Genomic DNA, 18,903 nt, shown 5'->3' on the forward strand with positions numbered 1-18,903 from the left:
CGTGTCCAGTCCATATCAGACCAGAGGATGCAATTGCCAGAAAGGTTAACCGTATCATCAGCGCGGCATTTATGGCGCTCCGCACTAACGACTCTTGGAAAAGTCGTGGAATTCGGGTCCCTTACGCGTATCTGGAGGCAGGTGCTCGCCTGCCAGTGACTGAAGTTTCGCCTGCGGGAAATATAGGAGCAAAGGCGCGTTCAGCTCCGTTGATGCGCAATCTGTTGCGTGATTGGCGTGCCGGGTGTCGGATTCGTGACGCGCCACTCGAGGCGAGGCTGGGGTGAGGGGCTGGCGCGAGCTCGAGCCGCGAAGGCGGGCGCCGCCGAGTATTGCAACCAGATTACTCCGTAACTCAATCCCGACACGTGCGCCGTCATCAGATTGCCTGCGGCCCTCCCCGGCCGGATCGCTGTTAAACCGAGGCTGAACGAATTACCGCCGCCGCACAGGATACACCGCGTCGTCGCGCCCTTCTGCAGGCACCGCTCCGCCGTTATCCGCACTGTTGGCCCCCAAGTGCTTCAGAGCCTTTCCTAGCTCTTACTGGGACTCGCTTAGCTCAGATTTGCTTTGTAGAAAAGTCTCAACTGACTGATAACTGCAGAAAGTTGAGGAGTATTTTCAAAAAGGTACACTGTCTAATCAAAAGTATCCGTCGATCTATTAGTGGACATAAGGTGTGTCAATCATTCGCCTTTGTGACGGCTTGTACGCTGCTGGGGCGCTTTCATTCAGGTGTCTGAATGTCTGTGGAGGAATGATAGCCCATTCTTCCTCAAGAGCCGTAACTAGAACAGGTAGTGAGTTGGCTACATCTACATGTACATTTATACTCCGCAAGCTACCCAACGGTGTGTGGCGGAGGGCACTTTACGTGCCACTGTCATTACCTCCCTTTTCTGTTCCAGTCGCGTATGGTTCGCGGGAAGAACGACTGTCTGAAAGCCTCCGTGCGCGCTCTAATCTCTCTAATTTTACATTCGTGATCTCCTCGGGAGGTATAAGTACGGGGAAGCAATATATTCGATACCTCATCCAGAAACGCACCCTCTCGAAACCTGGCGAGCAATCTACACCGCGATGCAGAGCGCCTCTCTTGCAGAGTCTGCCACTTGAGTTTATTAAACATCTCCGTAACGCTATCACGGCTACCAAATAATCCTGTGACGAAACGCGCCGCTCTTCTTTGGATCTTCTCTATCTCCTCCGTCAAACCGATCTGGTACAGATCCCACACTGATGAGCAATACTCAAGTATAGGTCGAACGAGTGTTTTGTAAGCCACCTCCTTTGTTGATGGACTACATTTTCTAAGCACTCTCCCAATGAATCTCAACCTGGTACCCGCCCTACCAACAATCAATCCTATATGATCATTCCACTTCAAATCGTTCCGCACGCATACTCCCAGATATTTTACCGAAGTAATTGCTACCAGTGTTTGTTCCGCTATCATATAATCATACAATAAAGGATCCTTCTTTCTATGTATTCGCAATACATTACATTTGTCTATGTTAAGGGACAGTTGCCACTCCCAGCACCAAGTGCCTATCCGCTGCAGATCTTCCTGCATTTCGCTGCAATTTTCTAATGCTGCAACTTCTCTGTATACTACAGCATCATCCGCGAAAAGCCGCATGGAACTTCCGACACTATCTACTAGGTCATTTATATATATCGTGAAAAGCAATGGTTCCATAACACTCCCCTGTGGCACGCCAGAGGTTACTTTAACGTCTGTAGACGTCTCTCCATTGATAACAACATGCTGTGTTCTGTTTGCTAAAAACTCTTCAATCCAGCCACACAGCTGGTCTGATATTCCGTAGGCTCTTACTTTGTTTATCAGGCGACAGTGCGGAACTGTATCGAACGCCTTCCGGAAGTCAAGAAAAATAGCATCTACCTGGGAGCCTGTATCTAATATTTTCTGGGTCTCATGAACAAATAAAGCGAGTTGGGTCTCACACTATCGCTGTTTCCGGAATCCATGTTGATTCCTACATAGTAGATTCTGGGTTTCCAAAAACGACATGATACTCGAGCAAAAAACATGTTCTAAAATTCTACAACAGATCGACGTCAGAGATATAGGTCTATAGTTTTGCGCATCTGCTCGACGACCCTTCTTGAAGACTGGGACTACCTGTGCTCTTTTCCAATCATTTGGAACCCTCCGTTCCTCTAGAGACTTGCGGTACACGGCTGTTAGAAGGGGGGCAAGTTCTTTCGCATACTCTGTGTAGAATCGAATTGGTATCCCGTCAGGTCCAGTGGACTTTCCTCTATTGAGTGATTCCAGTTGCTTTTCTATTCCTTGGACACTTATTTCGATGTCAGTCATTTTTTCGTTTGTGCGAGGATTTAGAGAAGGAACTGCAGTGCGGTCTTCCTCTGTGAAACAGCTTTGGAAAAAGGTGTTTAGTATTTCAGCTTTACGCGTGTCATCCTCTGTTTCAATGCCATCATCATCCCGGAGTGTCTGGATATGCTGTTTCGAGCCACTTACTGATTTAACGTAAGACCAGAACTTCCTAGGATTTTCTGTCAAGTCGGTACATAGAATTTTACTTTCGAATTCACTGAACCCTTCACGCATAGCCCTCCTTACGCTTTGACATCGTTTAGCTTCTGTTTGTCTGAGAGGTTTTGGCTGCGTTTAAACTTGGAGTGAAGCTCTCTTTGCTTTCGCAGTAGTTTCCTAACTTTGTTGTTGAACCACGGTGGGTTTTTCCCGTCCCTCACAGTTTTACTCGGCACGTACCTGACTAAAACGCATTTTACGATTGCCTTGAACTTTTTCCATAAACACTCAACATTGTCAGTGTCGGAACAGAAATTTTCGTTCTGATCTGTTTGGTAGTCTGAAATCTGCCTTCTATTACTCTTGCTAAACAGATAAACCTTCCTCCCTTTTTTTATATTCCTATTAACTTCCATATTCAGGGATGCTGCAACGGCCTTATGATCACTGATTCCCTGTTCTCCACTTAAAGAGTCGAAAAGGTCGGGTCTGTTTGTTATCAGTAGGTCCAAGATGTTATCTCCACGAGTCGGTTCTCTGTTTAATTGCTCGAGATAATTTTGGGATAGTGCACTCAGTATAATGTCACTCGATGCTCTGTCCCTACCACCCGTCCTAAACATCTGAGTGTCCCAGTCTATATGTGGTAAATTGAAATCTCCACCTAAGACTATAACATGCTGAGAAAATTTATGTGAAATGTATTCCAAATTTTCTCTCAGTTGTTCTGCCACTAATGCTGCTGAGTCGGGAGGTCGGTAAAAGGAGCCAATTATTAACCTAGCTCGGTTGTTGAGGGTAACCTCCACCCATAATAATTCACAGGAACTATCCACTTCTACTTCACTACAGGATAAACTACTACTAACAGCGACGAACACTCCACCACCGGTTGCATGCAATCTATCCTTTCTAAACACCGTCTGTACCTTTGTAAAAATTTCGGCAGAATTTATCTCTGGCTTAAGCCAGCTTTCTGTACCTATAACGATTTCAGCTTCGGTGCTTTCTATCAGCGCTTGAAGTTCTGATACTTTACCAACGCAGCTTCGACAGTTGACAATTACAATACCGATTGCTGCTTGGTTCCCGCATGTTCTGACTTTGCCCCGCACCCGTTGAGGCTGTTGGCCTTTCTGTACTTGGCCAAGGCCATCTAACCTAAAAAACCGCCCAGCTCACGCCACACAACCCCTGCTACCCGTGTAGCCGCTTGTTGCGTGTAGTGGACTCCTGACCTATCCAGCGGAACCCGAAACCCCACCACCCTATGGCGCAAGTCGAGGAATCTGCAGTCCACGCGGTCGCAGAACCGTCTCAGCCTCTGATTCAGACCCTCCACTCGGCTCTGTACCAAAGGTCCGCAGTCAGTCCTGTCGACGATGCTGCAGATGGTGAGCTCTGCTTTCATCCCGCTAGCGAGACTGGCAGTCTTCACCAAATCAGATAGCCGCCGGAAGCCAGAGAGGATTTCCTCCGATCCATAGCGACACACATCATTGGTGCCGACATGAGCGACCACCTGCAGATGGGTGCACCCTGTACCCTTCATGGCATCCGGAAGGACCCTTTCCACATCTGGAAGGACTCCCCCCGGTATGCACACGGAGTGCACATTGGTTTTCTTCCCCTCTCTTGCTGCCATTTCCCTAAGGGGCCCCATTACGCGCCTGACGTTGGAGTTCCCAACTACCAATAAGCCCACCCTCTGCGACCACCCGGATCTTGCAGACTGAGGGGCAACCTCAGGAACAGGACAAGCAGCCATGTCAGGCCGAAGATCAGTATCAGCCTGAGACAGAGCTTGAAACCGGTTCGTCAGACAAACTGGAGAGGCCTTCCGTTCAGCCCTCCGGAATGTCTTTCGCCCCCTGCCACACCTTGAGACGACCTCCCACTCTACCACAGGTGAGGGATCAGCCTCAATGCGGGCAGTATCCCGGGCAACCACAGTCGTAGTCCGATCGGGGGATGCTTGGGACGAGCTGGCCGTCCCCGACAAACCCCCATCCGGACCCCCACAGTGATGCCCATTGGCAACAGCCTCAAGCTGTGTGACCGAAGCCAACACTGCCTGAAGCTGGGAGCGAAGGGATGCCAACTCAGCCTGCATCCGAACACAGCAGTTGCAGTCCCTATCCATGCTAAAAACTGTTTTGCAAAGAACGTCTGAACTAATCTACAGAGAGCGCAAACAAATCAACAAAATTTAAACGGTTATTAAAATACAAGATTGCCTAGTAAATGCAGTAATGCTGCTACTTGCGCACTGCTGACACTGCTCGGCGGCGGAAGGAGACTACGCGAATTTACACTATTCAGGTACTAAAACGCGATGCTACAACTCTCAAATACTATAATACGCCCGAAATTTATGAATTAAACAATGCAAGTACCAAAAACACGCAAAGAAATTAAGAATTAAACTATGTAACAAATGAGTGAGCTAGGAGTATACGACTTGCTGCTGCAGCTGCTTATCCAACGGCAGCAGGGAGCACACTGACTGTGACCAACCGACACTGGCCGTTCAAAACAAAAACAGAAGACAAACGACTACGCGAATTTACACTATTCAGGTACTAAAACGCGATGCTACAACTCTCAAATACTATAATACGCCCGAAATTTATGAATTAAACAATGCAAGTACCAAAAACACGCAAAGAAATTAAGAATTAAACTATGTAACAAATGAGTGAGCTAGGAGTATACGACTTGCTGCTGTAGCTGCTTATCCAACGGCGGCAGGGAGCACACTGCTGGGGTCTGGCCGGCCGCGGTGGTCTAGCGGTTCTAGGCGCTCAGTCCGGAGCCGCGCGACTGCTACGGTCGCAGGTTCGAATCCTGCCTCGGGCATGGATGTGTGTGATGTCCTTAGGTTAGTTAGGTTTAAGTAGTTCTAAGTTATAGGGGACTGATGACCACAGCTGTTAAGTCCCATAGTGCTCAGAGCCATTTGAACCATTTTGTGCTGACACAAACAATCGTCGTCTCCGAACTGTTCCTTCACTATACCCAGTACACAACGCTGTAAAATGTCTTCTTATCCTTCCGAATTTGGCGTGTTATCAAGCACAGTAATGGGACCATACCCTAACCACGGAAAACACCGTAACTCATTTCGAGTCATCCACTGTCCAGTGGCGTCTCTCTTTACACCAGTTCAAGTGTCGTTTAGCACTGACTACAGGAATGTTTGCCCCGTGTGGAGCTCCTTTCCCATCGAACCCCACTCTTTTTAACTCCCTACGCACAGCCATCGTGCTAGCTGGACTGCTGGTAGCACTGTAGAACTCAGAAGTGATTCCTTCCGTTGATTTTACGCGATTCTTTCTTCGCGTTTTCACTTCACAATCTCAGCATCAACTGTGGACTTGGGCAGCTTTAGAAGATTCAAATGTCCCTGATGGATTTATTGATCAGGTGGCAACCAGTGATTAGTCGACGTTAGGAATCGCCGAGCTCTCCTGACCGACCATTGCTGCTGTTACTATTTCTCTGACAACCCAATACTCTCCGCCTCCTTTTATACCGGCGGTTCCGACTCTCACGACGCCTAGTGGCCAGTTCCGCATTACATAGTGGTGTCCGGTTACTTTTGTTCAGATAGTGTATTGTGTTGAATGCTCTGAGATATTTTGCAATGATGTCGATTGCAGTTGGCTGTAAGCGCATTACATTGTTGATGGAAAGAGTGCATTTCGCCAACGCTTATTGCTCACAGAACTAGTTTCCTCGATGAGTTAATGGGTATTTTGAAGTTGTAGGAAGCTACAGACCGACCATCAAAGTGTGTGCTAGGAAAGACAACGGTCCATTTTTCAAGTTCTTCATATGTAGTACGCCCCTGAATGCGATTGTTCCCCATTGTTTCGCGTATATCTTGCACAGAGAATACTAATGTGGAGTGTTGAAAGTTATACTCAGAAATTTGATGTGCCCTATAACATATCGAGACACGGACGTAGGGCAGTTGGGGCAGTATTACGCTATAGAGGACATTCACCAGAGTTTCCAAGGGATCTACGGTGATAATAATATTTGAAGGCACCATGATAGCTGTGCACTACGTGAATATTATTGCGGACCACTTGCATAGCTTTACACTTGATACCTTCCCCGATGGGGTTGATATCTTCCAGAAGGAAAATTCTCCATACCACAAGATCATAATCGTGTTACTGTGGTTTGATGAACATCATAGTGACGCTACTTTGGTATCATCATGACTAAATTCGCCTGATCTAAACCAAATCGCACACATCTGGGAGGCTATCGGGCACCAGCGGCTCGTCCACAATCTACCGTCTTATAATGTGTGAGACTTCATGACCTATAGGTACACATCTAGGGGAATGTACTTCGGGAAACCTACCAAGGAATTGCCGTATCCTTGTTACTCAGAGTCGCTGCTGTATTGCATTCCAAAAGTGTACAAACACTCTGTTAAGCATGTGTTCATGATGTTTTGGCTCATCAGTCTGTGCATTACGTTCTTGAACACTGGCGAAGATGAAAAAGAGATGAAGTGCTGAGAAGACTGAGAGTAACAAGACGCCTACTAAGAACAATTACAAATAGGAGAAAAATAGACTCCTCTTCCACCGTTCATACTTTTCTGTATCTTGATTGAATGCATAGCATAGGGAGAAGACGGTGAGTAGAATGACGACATCAGATCAGGGGCGAAAGTGAAAAGTGCGAAAGTGTCGAGAAGCTAGCTTTAACTAGGGAGATAGTAACAATTAGCCTTCCCGTTTTTGGTTGAGAATGAGAAGTGCTCTATCATATCCAAAATAGTGCTCTGTGCTACCAAAGGACGTCTGGTTTATTCTCTCCTGTGACGTCAATTGGCTGACAAGTTGGCCTTCCGTCTGTTAGTGTAGACTCCCAAAACTGGAACCATTACTACTTCTTCAGGTAACTGCTTAGTTGTCCTCATACGGCTGAATGTTCCGCGCTCCAGACGGTGCTGAGCATAAATACCCAGGTCAGACATGCTGACTGTTGAGCTATGGAGGCGAGCTGAAAACATTAAAAATTGTAGATGGTCATCCATTTGCCACAATGTGGGAGGTTCATTTGCTGAAACGGCTATCTGTAAAATTACAGAGAAGCCACTGGGGTAGCTTTCTCTATAGCACGAAGACACAAACTGAAATTGCATATTGAATAGTTTCCCTACTCATTTTGTCGAGTTCGAGTACTGTGATTCACATTCATGGGATGATGTAGAATATATCGAAGTAAAGATCTGCAGTGTTTCAGGCTTGTATGTGCTTGTTGCTGACGGTGTTATTGTCGTTCCAACAACTATAAAAATGGACGCGAAAGGAGAGTGAAGTCTGCGTCAAGCGAGCTACAGATTCCAGTCGATGATAGTTATTTCAGTTTTCAGTGGATTACCCAAATAACTATAGGGAGAAGACCAGATTGTATCCATGAACAACAGCATGGATGGCGCCTGTCCGTCCCTCTGACAAGCTGAGCATCTGCTTCGCCAGGAGGAATCTTTAAGTCTACAGAAAGTCTACAAGGTAACCTCTAACCTTCCTCTCTTTCTTCAGAAGAAATTGGTCCACACTCCAGTGATGAGACCATGTACGCCATGACCCCCACTCCGCTGTCCCCTTCATAAAAAATCATTTTGAATTATTCGAGGTATCATGAAACAAAACTTATACAGTGTTTAGAATAACTTACGGGAAGCCTTCTTCGCTGTCCAAAAATGGATTATTCTTTCTATGGCCGTGCCCTCTGCTTTGCTTTTTCATGAAAGCTTCTAAATGTGTCAGTCAAATTATGTGTGAGGATGGCAGTCTGGTTGTATGTCGTTGTGTACCAGTTAACACTAACGGTAGACTTAACTTCTGAATCAGCTTTTGCTTTCCGTAACTCTCCCACTGCCTCAAGATCTTGTTATCGAATATTCCTTCTAGTACGTTCACTACTGTACGTATCATCGATAGATAAGACTTACATTGAGTAAGGAGAGCAAAACTTCCTGAACTAAATGTACTTGTTGGCGTGCTCTGGATACATTTAATTAAATGCCATACCCCTGCCATACAGTAATTTTCATAGCACACTCGTCAACCAAGCAAAAACGGAATAACAGTGTTAGTGGACACAGACCGTAGTAACAGCGGCTGATGGTTTTTCATGTTTCAGCAACAGATTGCACGGCATCATTTGTTTCTCAACTCGACACCAACCAAAACAGAAATTATTAGTGTTAACAGACTAAGGGCAAGTCACAGGAAGCTAATATGAGGGGCATTCATTAAGTACAGGGCTATTACAAATGATTGAAGCGATTTCATAAATTCACTGTAGCTCCATTCATTGACATATGGTCACGACACACTACAGATACGTAGAAAAACTCATAAAATTTTCTTCAGGTTTCTGCCGCTAGAGCGCTCGAGAGCGCAGTGAGACAAAATGGCGACAGGAGCCGAGAAAGCGTATGTCGTGCTTGAAATGCACTCACATCAGTCAGTCATAACAGTGCAACGACACTTCAGGACGAAGTTCAAAAAGATCCACCAACTGCTAACTCCATTCGGCGATGGTATGCGCAGTTTAAAGCTTCTGGATGCCTCTGTAAGGGGAAATCAACGGGTCGGCCTGCAGTGAGCGAAGAAATGGTTGAACGCGTGCGGGCAAGTTTCACGCGTAGTCCGCGGAAGTCGACGAATAAAGCAAGCAGGGAGCTAAACGTACCACAGCCGACGGTTTGGAAAATCTTACGGAAAAGGCTGAAGCAGAAGCCTTACCGTTTACAGTTGCTACAAACCCTGACACCCGATGACAAAGTCAAACGCTTTGAATTTTCGGCGCGGTTGCAACAGCTCATGGAGGAGGATGCGTTCAGTGCGAAACTTGTTTTCAGTGATGAAGCAACATTTTTTCTTAATGGTGAAGTGAACAGACACGATGTGCGAATCTGGGCGGTAGAGAATCCTCATGCATTCGTGCAGCAAATTCGCAGTTCACCAAAAGTTAACGTGTTTTGTGCAATCTCACGGTTTAAAGTTTACGGCCCCTTTTTCTTCTGCGAAAAAAACGTTACAGGACACGTGTATCTGGACATGCTGGAAAATTGGCTCATGCCACAACTGTAGACCGACAGCGCCGACTTCATCTTTCAACAGGATGGTGCTCCATCGCACTTCCATCATGATGTTCGGCATTTCTTAAACAGGAGATTGGAAAACCGATGGATCGGTCGTGGTGGAGATCATGATCAGCAATTCATGTCATGGCCTCCACGCTCTCCCGACTTAACCCCATGGGATTTCTTTCTGTGGGGTTATGTGGAAGATTCAGTGTTTACACCTCCTCTACCAAGAAACGTGCCAGAACTGCGAGCTCGCATCAACGATGCTTTCGAACTCATTGATGGGGACATGCTGCGCCGAGTGTGGGAGGAACTTGATTATCGGCTTGATGTCTGCCGAATCACTAAAGGGGCACATATCGAACATTTGTGAATGCCTAAAAAAACTTTTTTGAGTTTTTGTATGTGTGCGCAAAGCATTGTGAAAATATCTCAAATAATAAAATTATTGTAGAGCTGTGAAATCGCTTCAATCATTTGTAATAACCCTGTAATGCAATACACTTTTTGTCTCAGCCCGTTTCGGTTGAAAAACACAGAGAATTTGGTCTGAGACTTTCATGAAGTTCCTATAGGCGGCAACACTATACGTAGGCCTACCTTTCAAAATGGCATCTGTAACGGAGGCACTTTATAAGGAGAGAGCTGTCATTGAGTTTCTTTTGATGGAAAACCAGAACGTCGCAGATATTCATAGACGCTTGCCGACTGTCTGCGGAGACCTGACAAGGAGCAAAAGCACGATGAGTCGTTGGGTGAGGCGTCTGTCATCATAGCATCGAGGTCGCACAAGCCAATACTACATCCTGCGTGACTCCTGCAACGCTGGAACTTTCGGACTCAGTCATTCTAGATGATCGACGGACTACAAACAAACAACTCGCTGCACAACTGAATGTCTCTGTTGGTAGTACTGACAACTCGTTCACCAGTTGGGGTACTCAAATGTGTGTGCACGCTGGCTTCCTCGCCGCCTACCGAAGCAGTACTTGTTGGATGATGGATGACGGATGTGCGGAAGATGTCGACCAGTAGAGTGGAACCATGCAGTGACACAGGCCGTCCCCGTAAGATGGCTTAAGGTCATCGTAATGGACGGAGATTATTTTGAAAAATAGAGATTTGTAGCCAAAAGAGTGGGGAATGATATGATGTACTTGAACCATGAATAAAACCAAAATAATTGTTGCTTGTCTTTATACAGTTTTCCTATGTAATACATTGTGTTTTATGTTTTGTTCAAATGGCTCTGAGCACTATGGGACTTAACATCTGAGGTCATCAGTCCCCTAGACTTAGAACTACTTAAACCTTACGAACCTAAGGACATCACACACATCCATGCGCGAGGCAGGAATCGAACCTGCTACCGTAGCAGGAGCGCGGTTCCGGACTGAAGCGCCTAGAACTGCTCGGCCACAGCGGCCGGCTTGTATTTTGTAATGAAGTCGCAGAAAAGTCGTGTTTCATTATGAGACATAATTGTATATGGCGAAATGAACTTTGCCGGAAACCAGTAAATAAAAATATAAAAATTGAACGCGAACTGCTTCTGTAGACATCTGAGGATGTCAGTGTGTTGTCGAAACTCGTCGTCGCTATCTTATTTTGTTAACGGATAAGTGAATAACACTGAAACTGATTGAGTAAAAATCTTACATACAATTACTGACCTCAACATGTACCTTGTAACTCTGTAAAATAAATAATTTCATAATTTTAAGAAATATTCAGCAGTGAATTACAATCCTACAATGATAGCCGTTGCAGCGGTTACTGAGAGGGAAGGGAGTGTCTGACCAGTAGGACACATCGTCCCTTTGTGGTGGATGGCGCAGCGCCGCCCAGCCGCCTACAGAGCAGCGCGCGAAGAGCAGGGAGTTTAGCCACCTGTCGAGTTGGTCGGCGAAAGCCAACAGTTGCAGAGTATCGCCTCGGACCCCGGGCGCGCGGCGGACGTGATATAAATTCCAGCGGGCTAATTACCAGCGGCGCTACATTGTCGGCGCCTCGATTAGTTTCTGCACCTATGCAATATCACCTTGGCGAGCGGCCGGTATTTTTCTTTGTCTGCCGCTACACAATTACCTGTAGCGATGGCCCCTTTGACCGCCCGGCCCGGGGCGCACAATTTCATTTCGCGCGGCGCCATTGTGCGCGGGCCAGTTTATTGGCTAAGCGGGGCGAGTCCCCGCCCCGGCCGCTGGGTCGCTGTTCATTGTGAGCGCCGGCGGTTTTTTTGCAGACCCGACGCCTACCTTTTGTGACGGCGTCGCGACGCCGACCTGGTCACCGCGCCCGCTGCACTTCCTGCCTGCCGCTGTCTGCGACCGCCGCGCGGCTGTTCCTCCGTTCCGGGAACAGCCCTTTGCGGATTCCCTCGTCTCACTGGCGCGCTAATCTGTTTCTCTCCCAACAACCGGCTGTGCGTCTGCATATCGCAAGTGGAGAATTTCATTTCGGCGACAAATTATACACTCCATCTCCCTAGTCGAGACCATTAATGCACGATATTGCAATAGCGAACAACCCCAAGGTAGCCTGTAGGAATCCCGATAGTTCCAGGAATTGCCATCACTACTATTCTACAATACGATATGCGGGGTGACCCACAGAAACCCTGTACGCCTCACGCTCGATTTCAAGTAACAATGAACTAACTAAAAAAGAGTAGTTAGTATTAACGTTAAGAACATGTAGTTAGATACACTATGCGATCAAAAGTATCCGGACACCCCAAAAAACATACGTTTTTCATATTAGGTCCATTGTGCTGCCACCTACTGCCAGGTACTCCATATCAGCGACCTCAGTAGTTATTAGACATCGTAAGAGAGTAGAACGGGGCGCTCCGCGGAACTCAAAGAGTTCGAACGTGGTCAGGTTATAACACTAGCCTACCAAGACATAAGCTAATGTTACCCTCTGAGAGGATTTATAATTTTTACCGCGCTTGTATATCTAACGGATAAAGGTATTGCACAGTAATTTTAAATATGGTGAATTTAACAGAAAAACTAAACAGGCTTTAAACTTTGGTGTTTAATGAAAGTAGTAAATTTCGTATACGAATGAAAAATGAACGGTCGTCAACCCAATTAGGCACATGAATTTGGAAATATATGTTTAACAGAATTAAATATTAGTTATTTAAGTTACTTTCATTAATATTTCCCTTTGAATAGTACACAGGGTACAAACGGACACAGGGCACTCCCAGCTGTGTGTAGCAGCAGTCACCAATACTCCACGTACTGGTAATCATAGAAAGCAACATTTGTACCAAACTCACACTAATAAGAGCTACACTCAAGACTGTTACTTGGATCAGTACTGAAATGTTACTGCAGAACTAAATTTGGCTGGAGGGGGTTCTGACTTAACTGACATATAAATACCACAAATAAAATAAATAATACCACAATTACACTGTTTATGCTCCCATTTATGGAAATGTATCAGATTTCCTTAGTAGCAATACTATTCCAGTTACCTTTCTCATATGAGAAGATATGGTGGGGATCCATAAACTGGTATTGTATCTCTAGTCAAACTCTATGATTATTTCAGCTGCCAAAATTCAGTACCATTAAATTTAATTCTTATCTTCGCTTGGAATAATTTATGTTTTTTTTCTTTTTAAGGCAAATTATTCAACACTGAGCTCAATTAACTTAAAAAATTCGTTCATGATAGTAATCAAAGCTAAATTAAGTTTCAAATGAGTATAACTTATCTCCCTGTTTTCATCACCTGTGAAGCAGGTATTTTAGACAGTAACATTTACAGTCTGGCACTGGATTTTTGCAAAACGATACTCTGCAATAAGTTGAGAGTATTTTAGTAAAATTCTAACTAGCTTCACTTTTAATAATACTTGCACATCTGACAAACATAAATAAATAATAATAGTGCATTGAAACAGGATATTCGGTTTTATAAACACGTAGGAGCGCATACTGCACAGGTTCATGTTCAGGATAAGAGTTATGGTTCTAAACACACTATATAGCACTTGGATTATTATTAAAAACAATCGCAAAAATTAACTGGTCCACGCTCTGATACATCTGTACGCATATAGTTGGTGGAGCAGTGGCAAAGTAGTGGTGGAAAGCGACATGGCGGCTAACTGTACTCACGGCTCTTGATGTTTGAATGCTTTGTACAATTTCTTCTTGGCGACGGATTTTTAATATGTTTGAGCCATTCCTTATTGCCGAGAGTACCATGCAACAGCCAAATCCACATCTGAGTCAAAATTCCTTGCAAAGCGACTTCCGATTGCCTGCCTTGGCACCGTCGATGTGTACCGCGCAACGGCTAGCCACTGACTACGTACCGTTCACACCAAGGAGCCGCCCAGTCCGACCGCCAAAACCACCTTTTACATCGCGCCAAGCCACTTCCGTTGCGGAGGGACTTCCCTGCATCTTTTACATTTTACAATACAAGTGCCCTAACCATGAACCAGCTTCCAATATACAATTTTTTTTCTTCTAAATATACACATATTACAAAATTTCGTTATTTTAAACATCATTTAGCTTTTCCCATATATACATTACAGTATTTTTAAATTTCCTGCCACAAATCAATGACTTTAATCAACAAAGAATAAACATTTCGTAATTTTAGATACACAGCTACATAATATAAACCTACTACTAATCGATATAAGTGTTACAAGGTGATTGGGTGTCACTTGTGTCATACATCTGTACGCGAGATTTCCACACTCCTAAACATCCCTAGGTCCACTGTTTCCGATGCGATAGTGAAGTGGAAACGTGAAGGGACACCTACAGCACAAAAGCGTACAGACAGACCTCGTCTGTTGACTGAGGGGGACCACCGACAGTTGCAGAGGGTCGTAATTTGTAATAGGTAGACATCTATCCATACCATCACACAAGAATTCCAAACTGCATCAGGATCCACCGTAAGTACTATGACAGTTACGCGGAAGATGAGAAAACTTGGATTTCATGGTCGAGCGGCTGCTCATATGCCACACATCACGTCGGTAAATGCCAAACGACGCCTCGCCTGGTGTAAGGAGCGTAAACATGGGACGAAAGAACTGTGGAAAAACGTTATGTGGAGTGACGAATCACGGTACACAATATGGCGATCCGATGGCAAGGTGTGGGTATGGCGAATGCCAAATGAAGGTCGTCTGCCAGTGTGTGTATTGCCAACAGTAAAATACGGAGGCGGTGGAGTTATGGTGTGGTCGTGTTTTTCATGGAGGGGGTTTGCACCCCTTGTTGTTTCGCGTGGCACTATCACAGCACAGACCTACATTGATTTTTTTAAGCGCTTTCTTGCTTCCCAGTCTTGAAGAGCATTTCGGTGAAGGCGATTGCATCTTTCAACACGATCGAGCCACCTGTTGGTTACACGACAATAACATCCCTGCAATGGACTGGCCTGCACAAAGTCCTGCCCTGGCTCCTGTAGAACTCCTTTGGGATGTTTGGATCGCCGACTTCGTGCTACGGTCTCACCGGTCGAAATCTATCTCTCTCCTCAGTGCAGCACTCCGTGAAGAGTGGGCTGCCATTCTCCAAGAAACCTTTCAGCACGTGATTGAACGTATGCCTGCGAGTGTGAAAGCTGTCATCAAGGCCAACACCATACTGAGTTCCAGCATTACCGATGGAGGGCGCAACGAACTTGTAAGTCATTTTCAGCCAGTTGTTCAAATGGCTCTAAACACTATGGGACTTAACATCTGAGGTCATCAGTCCTCTAGACTTAGAACCATTTAAACCTAACCGACCTAAGGACATCACACACATCTATGCCCGTTACAGGATTCGAACCTGCGACCGTAGCGGTTGCGCGATTCCAGACTGTAGCGCCTAGAACTGCACGGTTACACTGGCCGGCCAGCCAGTTTTCTTTGCACCATATAAGCAGACAGCAGCTCGTTATGGTTGGCCGGCCGGTGTGGCCGTGCGGTTCTAAGCGCGTCAGTTTGGAACCGCGTGACCGCTACGGTCGCAGGTTCGAATCCTGCCTCGGACATGGATGTGTGTGATGTCCTTAGGTTAGTTAGGTTCAAGTAGTTCTAAGTTCTAGGGGACTGATGACCTCAGTAGTTAAGTCCCATAGTGCTCAGAGCCATTTGAACCATTTTTTTTTTCGTTGTGGTTGTTTTTAAATGGCTGTGGCAGTTGTGCTGTAGAAATGAATTACATTTAGTCAGATGCTATTGTGTGCACATGGATTGTTTATAATATGTAGTGGTTCCAATGTGATGCAAACATGGTACAGGAGTCTGTCAAGGAATCATACTTTTATTCTCTGCTGCAAAACCTCTGCTTATGGATGATTGTTTTGTATATTTATTACAGTGTAGATATACGACCTTATCACCCACTTATATTGTAGCTTGACACATTGTGTTACGTCATATACGATGATGGGTTGTGAAGTAAATGAAATGTTTATTTTAAAACATGTGGTTTCAGATGGTTTTCAGACATGATGTAGATGCACATCATCAAGCCCTGTAACCCATAACAGGGTAGAACACACTGATTAAAACTAATATCTAATTACGTCAAACTCTTACAGAAGATTTATATATATTTAAAATGGTGGGGGTAATGTCTGAGCATCTGTCCGATATCAGGGACGGGACCTCAGCCGCGGGGTTTACGGGAGGCCGCAGACGGGAAAGGGGGGTGGCAGGGGAGGGTACTACAGAGAGGTGTGTCGGCAGAAGGGATGGCTGCCACGGAGGGACAAGGGCAGTACTGTTGGTTCCCAAAGGGGTAGGCATGGGAGTAGTGGGCTCTTATTTAGATTTGTCTAGGATAGATGTTGATGCAACTGCACTATTGTTATTAGACGTCATTGCGAAATTTCTCTTAAGTCAGGTAATATTTAAGGAAATGGGACATGATGGGACTTGAACCCAGGACACTCACAGCTTAGAAGCTGTGGGCAGTTGTACTATATTGTGAAGTCACTTGACCTTGGATTGCACCAATACAGTTAGGCTGTATGTGACTTTGGACTGTACTAGAACAATTGGCTAAAAGTGAAAGTGGTGTTTGTGTGGTAATTAGAGTGAGACCTTGTACTGCACCACTAATGGTTGCTGACATAAACAACTCTGGTGGTCATTATACCTATCACTGAGTTGTAATTCTAATCATTTACGTATCCACTGATGGTGTGTGTGTGTGTGTGTGTGTGTGTGTGTGTGTGTGTGTGTGTGTGTGTGTGTACGAAGTTACACTGACATCCAACCAAGTCCTCTGGGTGCTTCAATTTTTTTCCATCCGTTGTATAGTGACTGTAATTTACCATTGCTTTCAGGTGTGCTGGAGTTCCAACAGAATATGAGAATGCTGATTAATGTTATATCGGCACATCTGTCAGTCATACTGGCTGTTGCCCCATTAACCACTGAAAAGACTGCCCTTCATCAAAAATCATATATTATGTGCGTACTCTCAATGGAGATATTTTGTGACAAAGAAAAATGTCTTGTTTTTAAATGGTTCAAATGGCTCTGAGCACTATGCGACTTAACTTCTGAGGTCATCAGTCGCCTAGAACTTAGAACTAATTAAACCTAACTAACCTAAAGACATCACACACATCCATGCCCGAGGCAGGATTCGAACCTGCGACCGTAGCGGTCGCCCGGTTCCAGACTGTAGCGCCTAGAACCGCACGGCCCCTCCGGCGGGCTCTTGTTTTTAGATGAAGAGCATGTTTTCGAAGTTAACACTGAACTGTAAACTTAAGCAGCTGAGGAAGTTCATCGAAAAACGAGAAACAGCAGACACCGTAGATACCAATCGTCTGTGAGCAGTTTCAAAACAACTTAAACAATAACACAGGAATCTGGGTCTTCTGCAGAAGGAAAAGCTTCTTTCTAAATATAGTGAAATTCAGGATTCATATACTGTAAAGAAAGGCATCTCCACATCACTTCTTGCTTTGTGGCTCCCGTATACATGTAGTAATTATTGCTTTATTAGTAATGACCACCTTCCGGTTTCGTAAAGCAATCACTTGTGACTCATATTTGTTGTGGCAGAAAGCTATCTCATGTTGAGTTATTTGTACCTCTTAACAACAGTCAATCGTCTACATCACTTAAATAAATGCTTGTTTTCTGTTGTCAACAGGTACATCAACTCGGCTGCTGGGGTGATTGAGACGACGCGCTGTAGGTAAGTCGGCACGCCCAATGTTTCGCAGTAGTCTCTCCATTCAAGGATTTAGTCTGTAGAATGTCGCTGTAATTGCGCCACAGTCCACCATAAATCGTATATTCTATCTCATTTATATTTTTCGCCCGCTTCATAAAATAGTGTTCTGTCAGGTGAATTCGAAGCTGAACGGTTTGAAAGCTCCACTCGATCTTGGTTATCCGATTATCTTTGCTTGTTAGTGTAAATCTGCATTTACGTGTATACTAGAATCAATGTTAATTGCATAGCAGATTGTACGTTTGATTGAAGAGGTTTTACCACGTATTATATCACTTTCTTATGTGTTGAAATTTAGTAACATTTCTGTTGATTTCTCGTGTTTGTAAGACTGTTCTTTGACCATTAGCACTGTCTTTTTCTGTAGGCTTCTGATCTCACCTTCATTCCGTCCTTGTCTTCTGAGGCAAAGTCGATTCCGTCCTCCATTTGTTATTCACTCGCAGCATATGGAATGCCCCAATGCAATGTACTTACACTAATCTTCAGTGTGGAGAAAAACGTGAAAAATGAAACATAGATAGGAAATTCTGTATAGAACACGATGAAACATGGAACATCAGTCTGTGTAACTAACAGAGCTAAATGGGCTCAACCATCTCTGCATATACTGTAAACTGTTCTATCTATTAAGGACAACTTGGACATTTGTCTGGTATTTTTTCGTAGTGTCATTTATTGAACACAAATAGAGAAACGTATGGCAACCAAGCTCGCAGACATTTAATGGCGTGCTACGAGATTCGAACCATGCAAGTGATATTTGAAGGTGTGGAAGAATCTCATGTGAGAGTCATAGTGAACAGATGCTCCAGTTACAGAAAGGTACATTGTTGGGATCACAGCTGTGAACACCGTGAAATCCATTTGCACACCTAAATAGGTGAGTGGTACGTTAATGTACGTAACACAGTGTCTCGACGACGGTTGTATGAATGTAAGAATCCCCCAGGGTCCCAGAATTCGCTTGCTGGGTACGGACTTGGCGAGCCTGTGGTTCCTTAGCT

At 45.0% G+C, this 18,903-nt stretch overlaps 1 protein-coding gene across 1 annotated transcript in view; it reads left to right on the forward strand.

Moving 5' to 3' along the window:
- Positions 1-18,903, forward strand: part of LOC126484169 (COBW domain-containing protein 1-like) — a 519,558-nt gene that overhangs the window by 307,807 nt on the left and 192,848 nt on the right. The window contains exon 8 of the mRNA XM_050107575.1: positions 17,813-17,857. Within this exon, the coding sequence (XP_049963532.1) occupies positions 17,813-17,857 (45 nt within the window). The remainder of the gene's footprint in view (positions 1-17,812; positions 17,858-18,903) is intronic.

The sequence above is a fragment of the Schistocerca serialis genome, chromosome 6 (genome assembly GCF_023864345.2).
Source record: "Schistocerca serialis cubense isolate TAMUIC-IGC-003099 chromosome 6, iqSchSeri2.2, whole genome shotgun sequence".
In the NCBI taxonomy this organism is placed as follows: Eukaryota; Metazoa; Arthropoda; class Insecta; order Orthoptera; family Acrididae; genus Schistocerca; species Schistocerca serialis.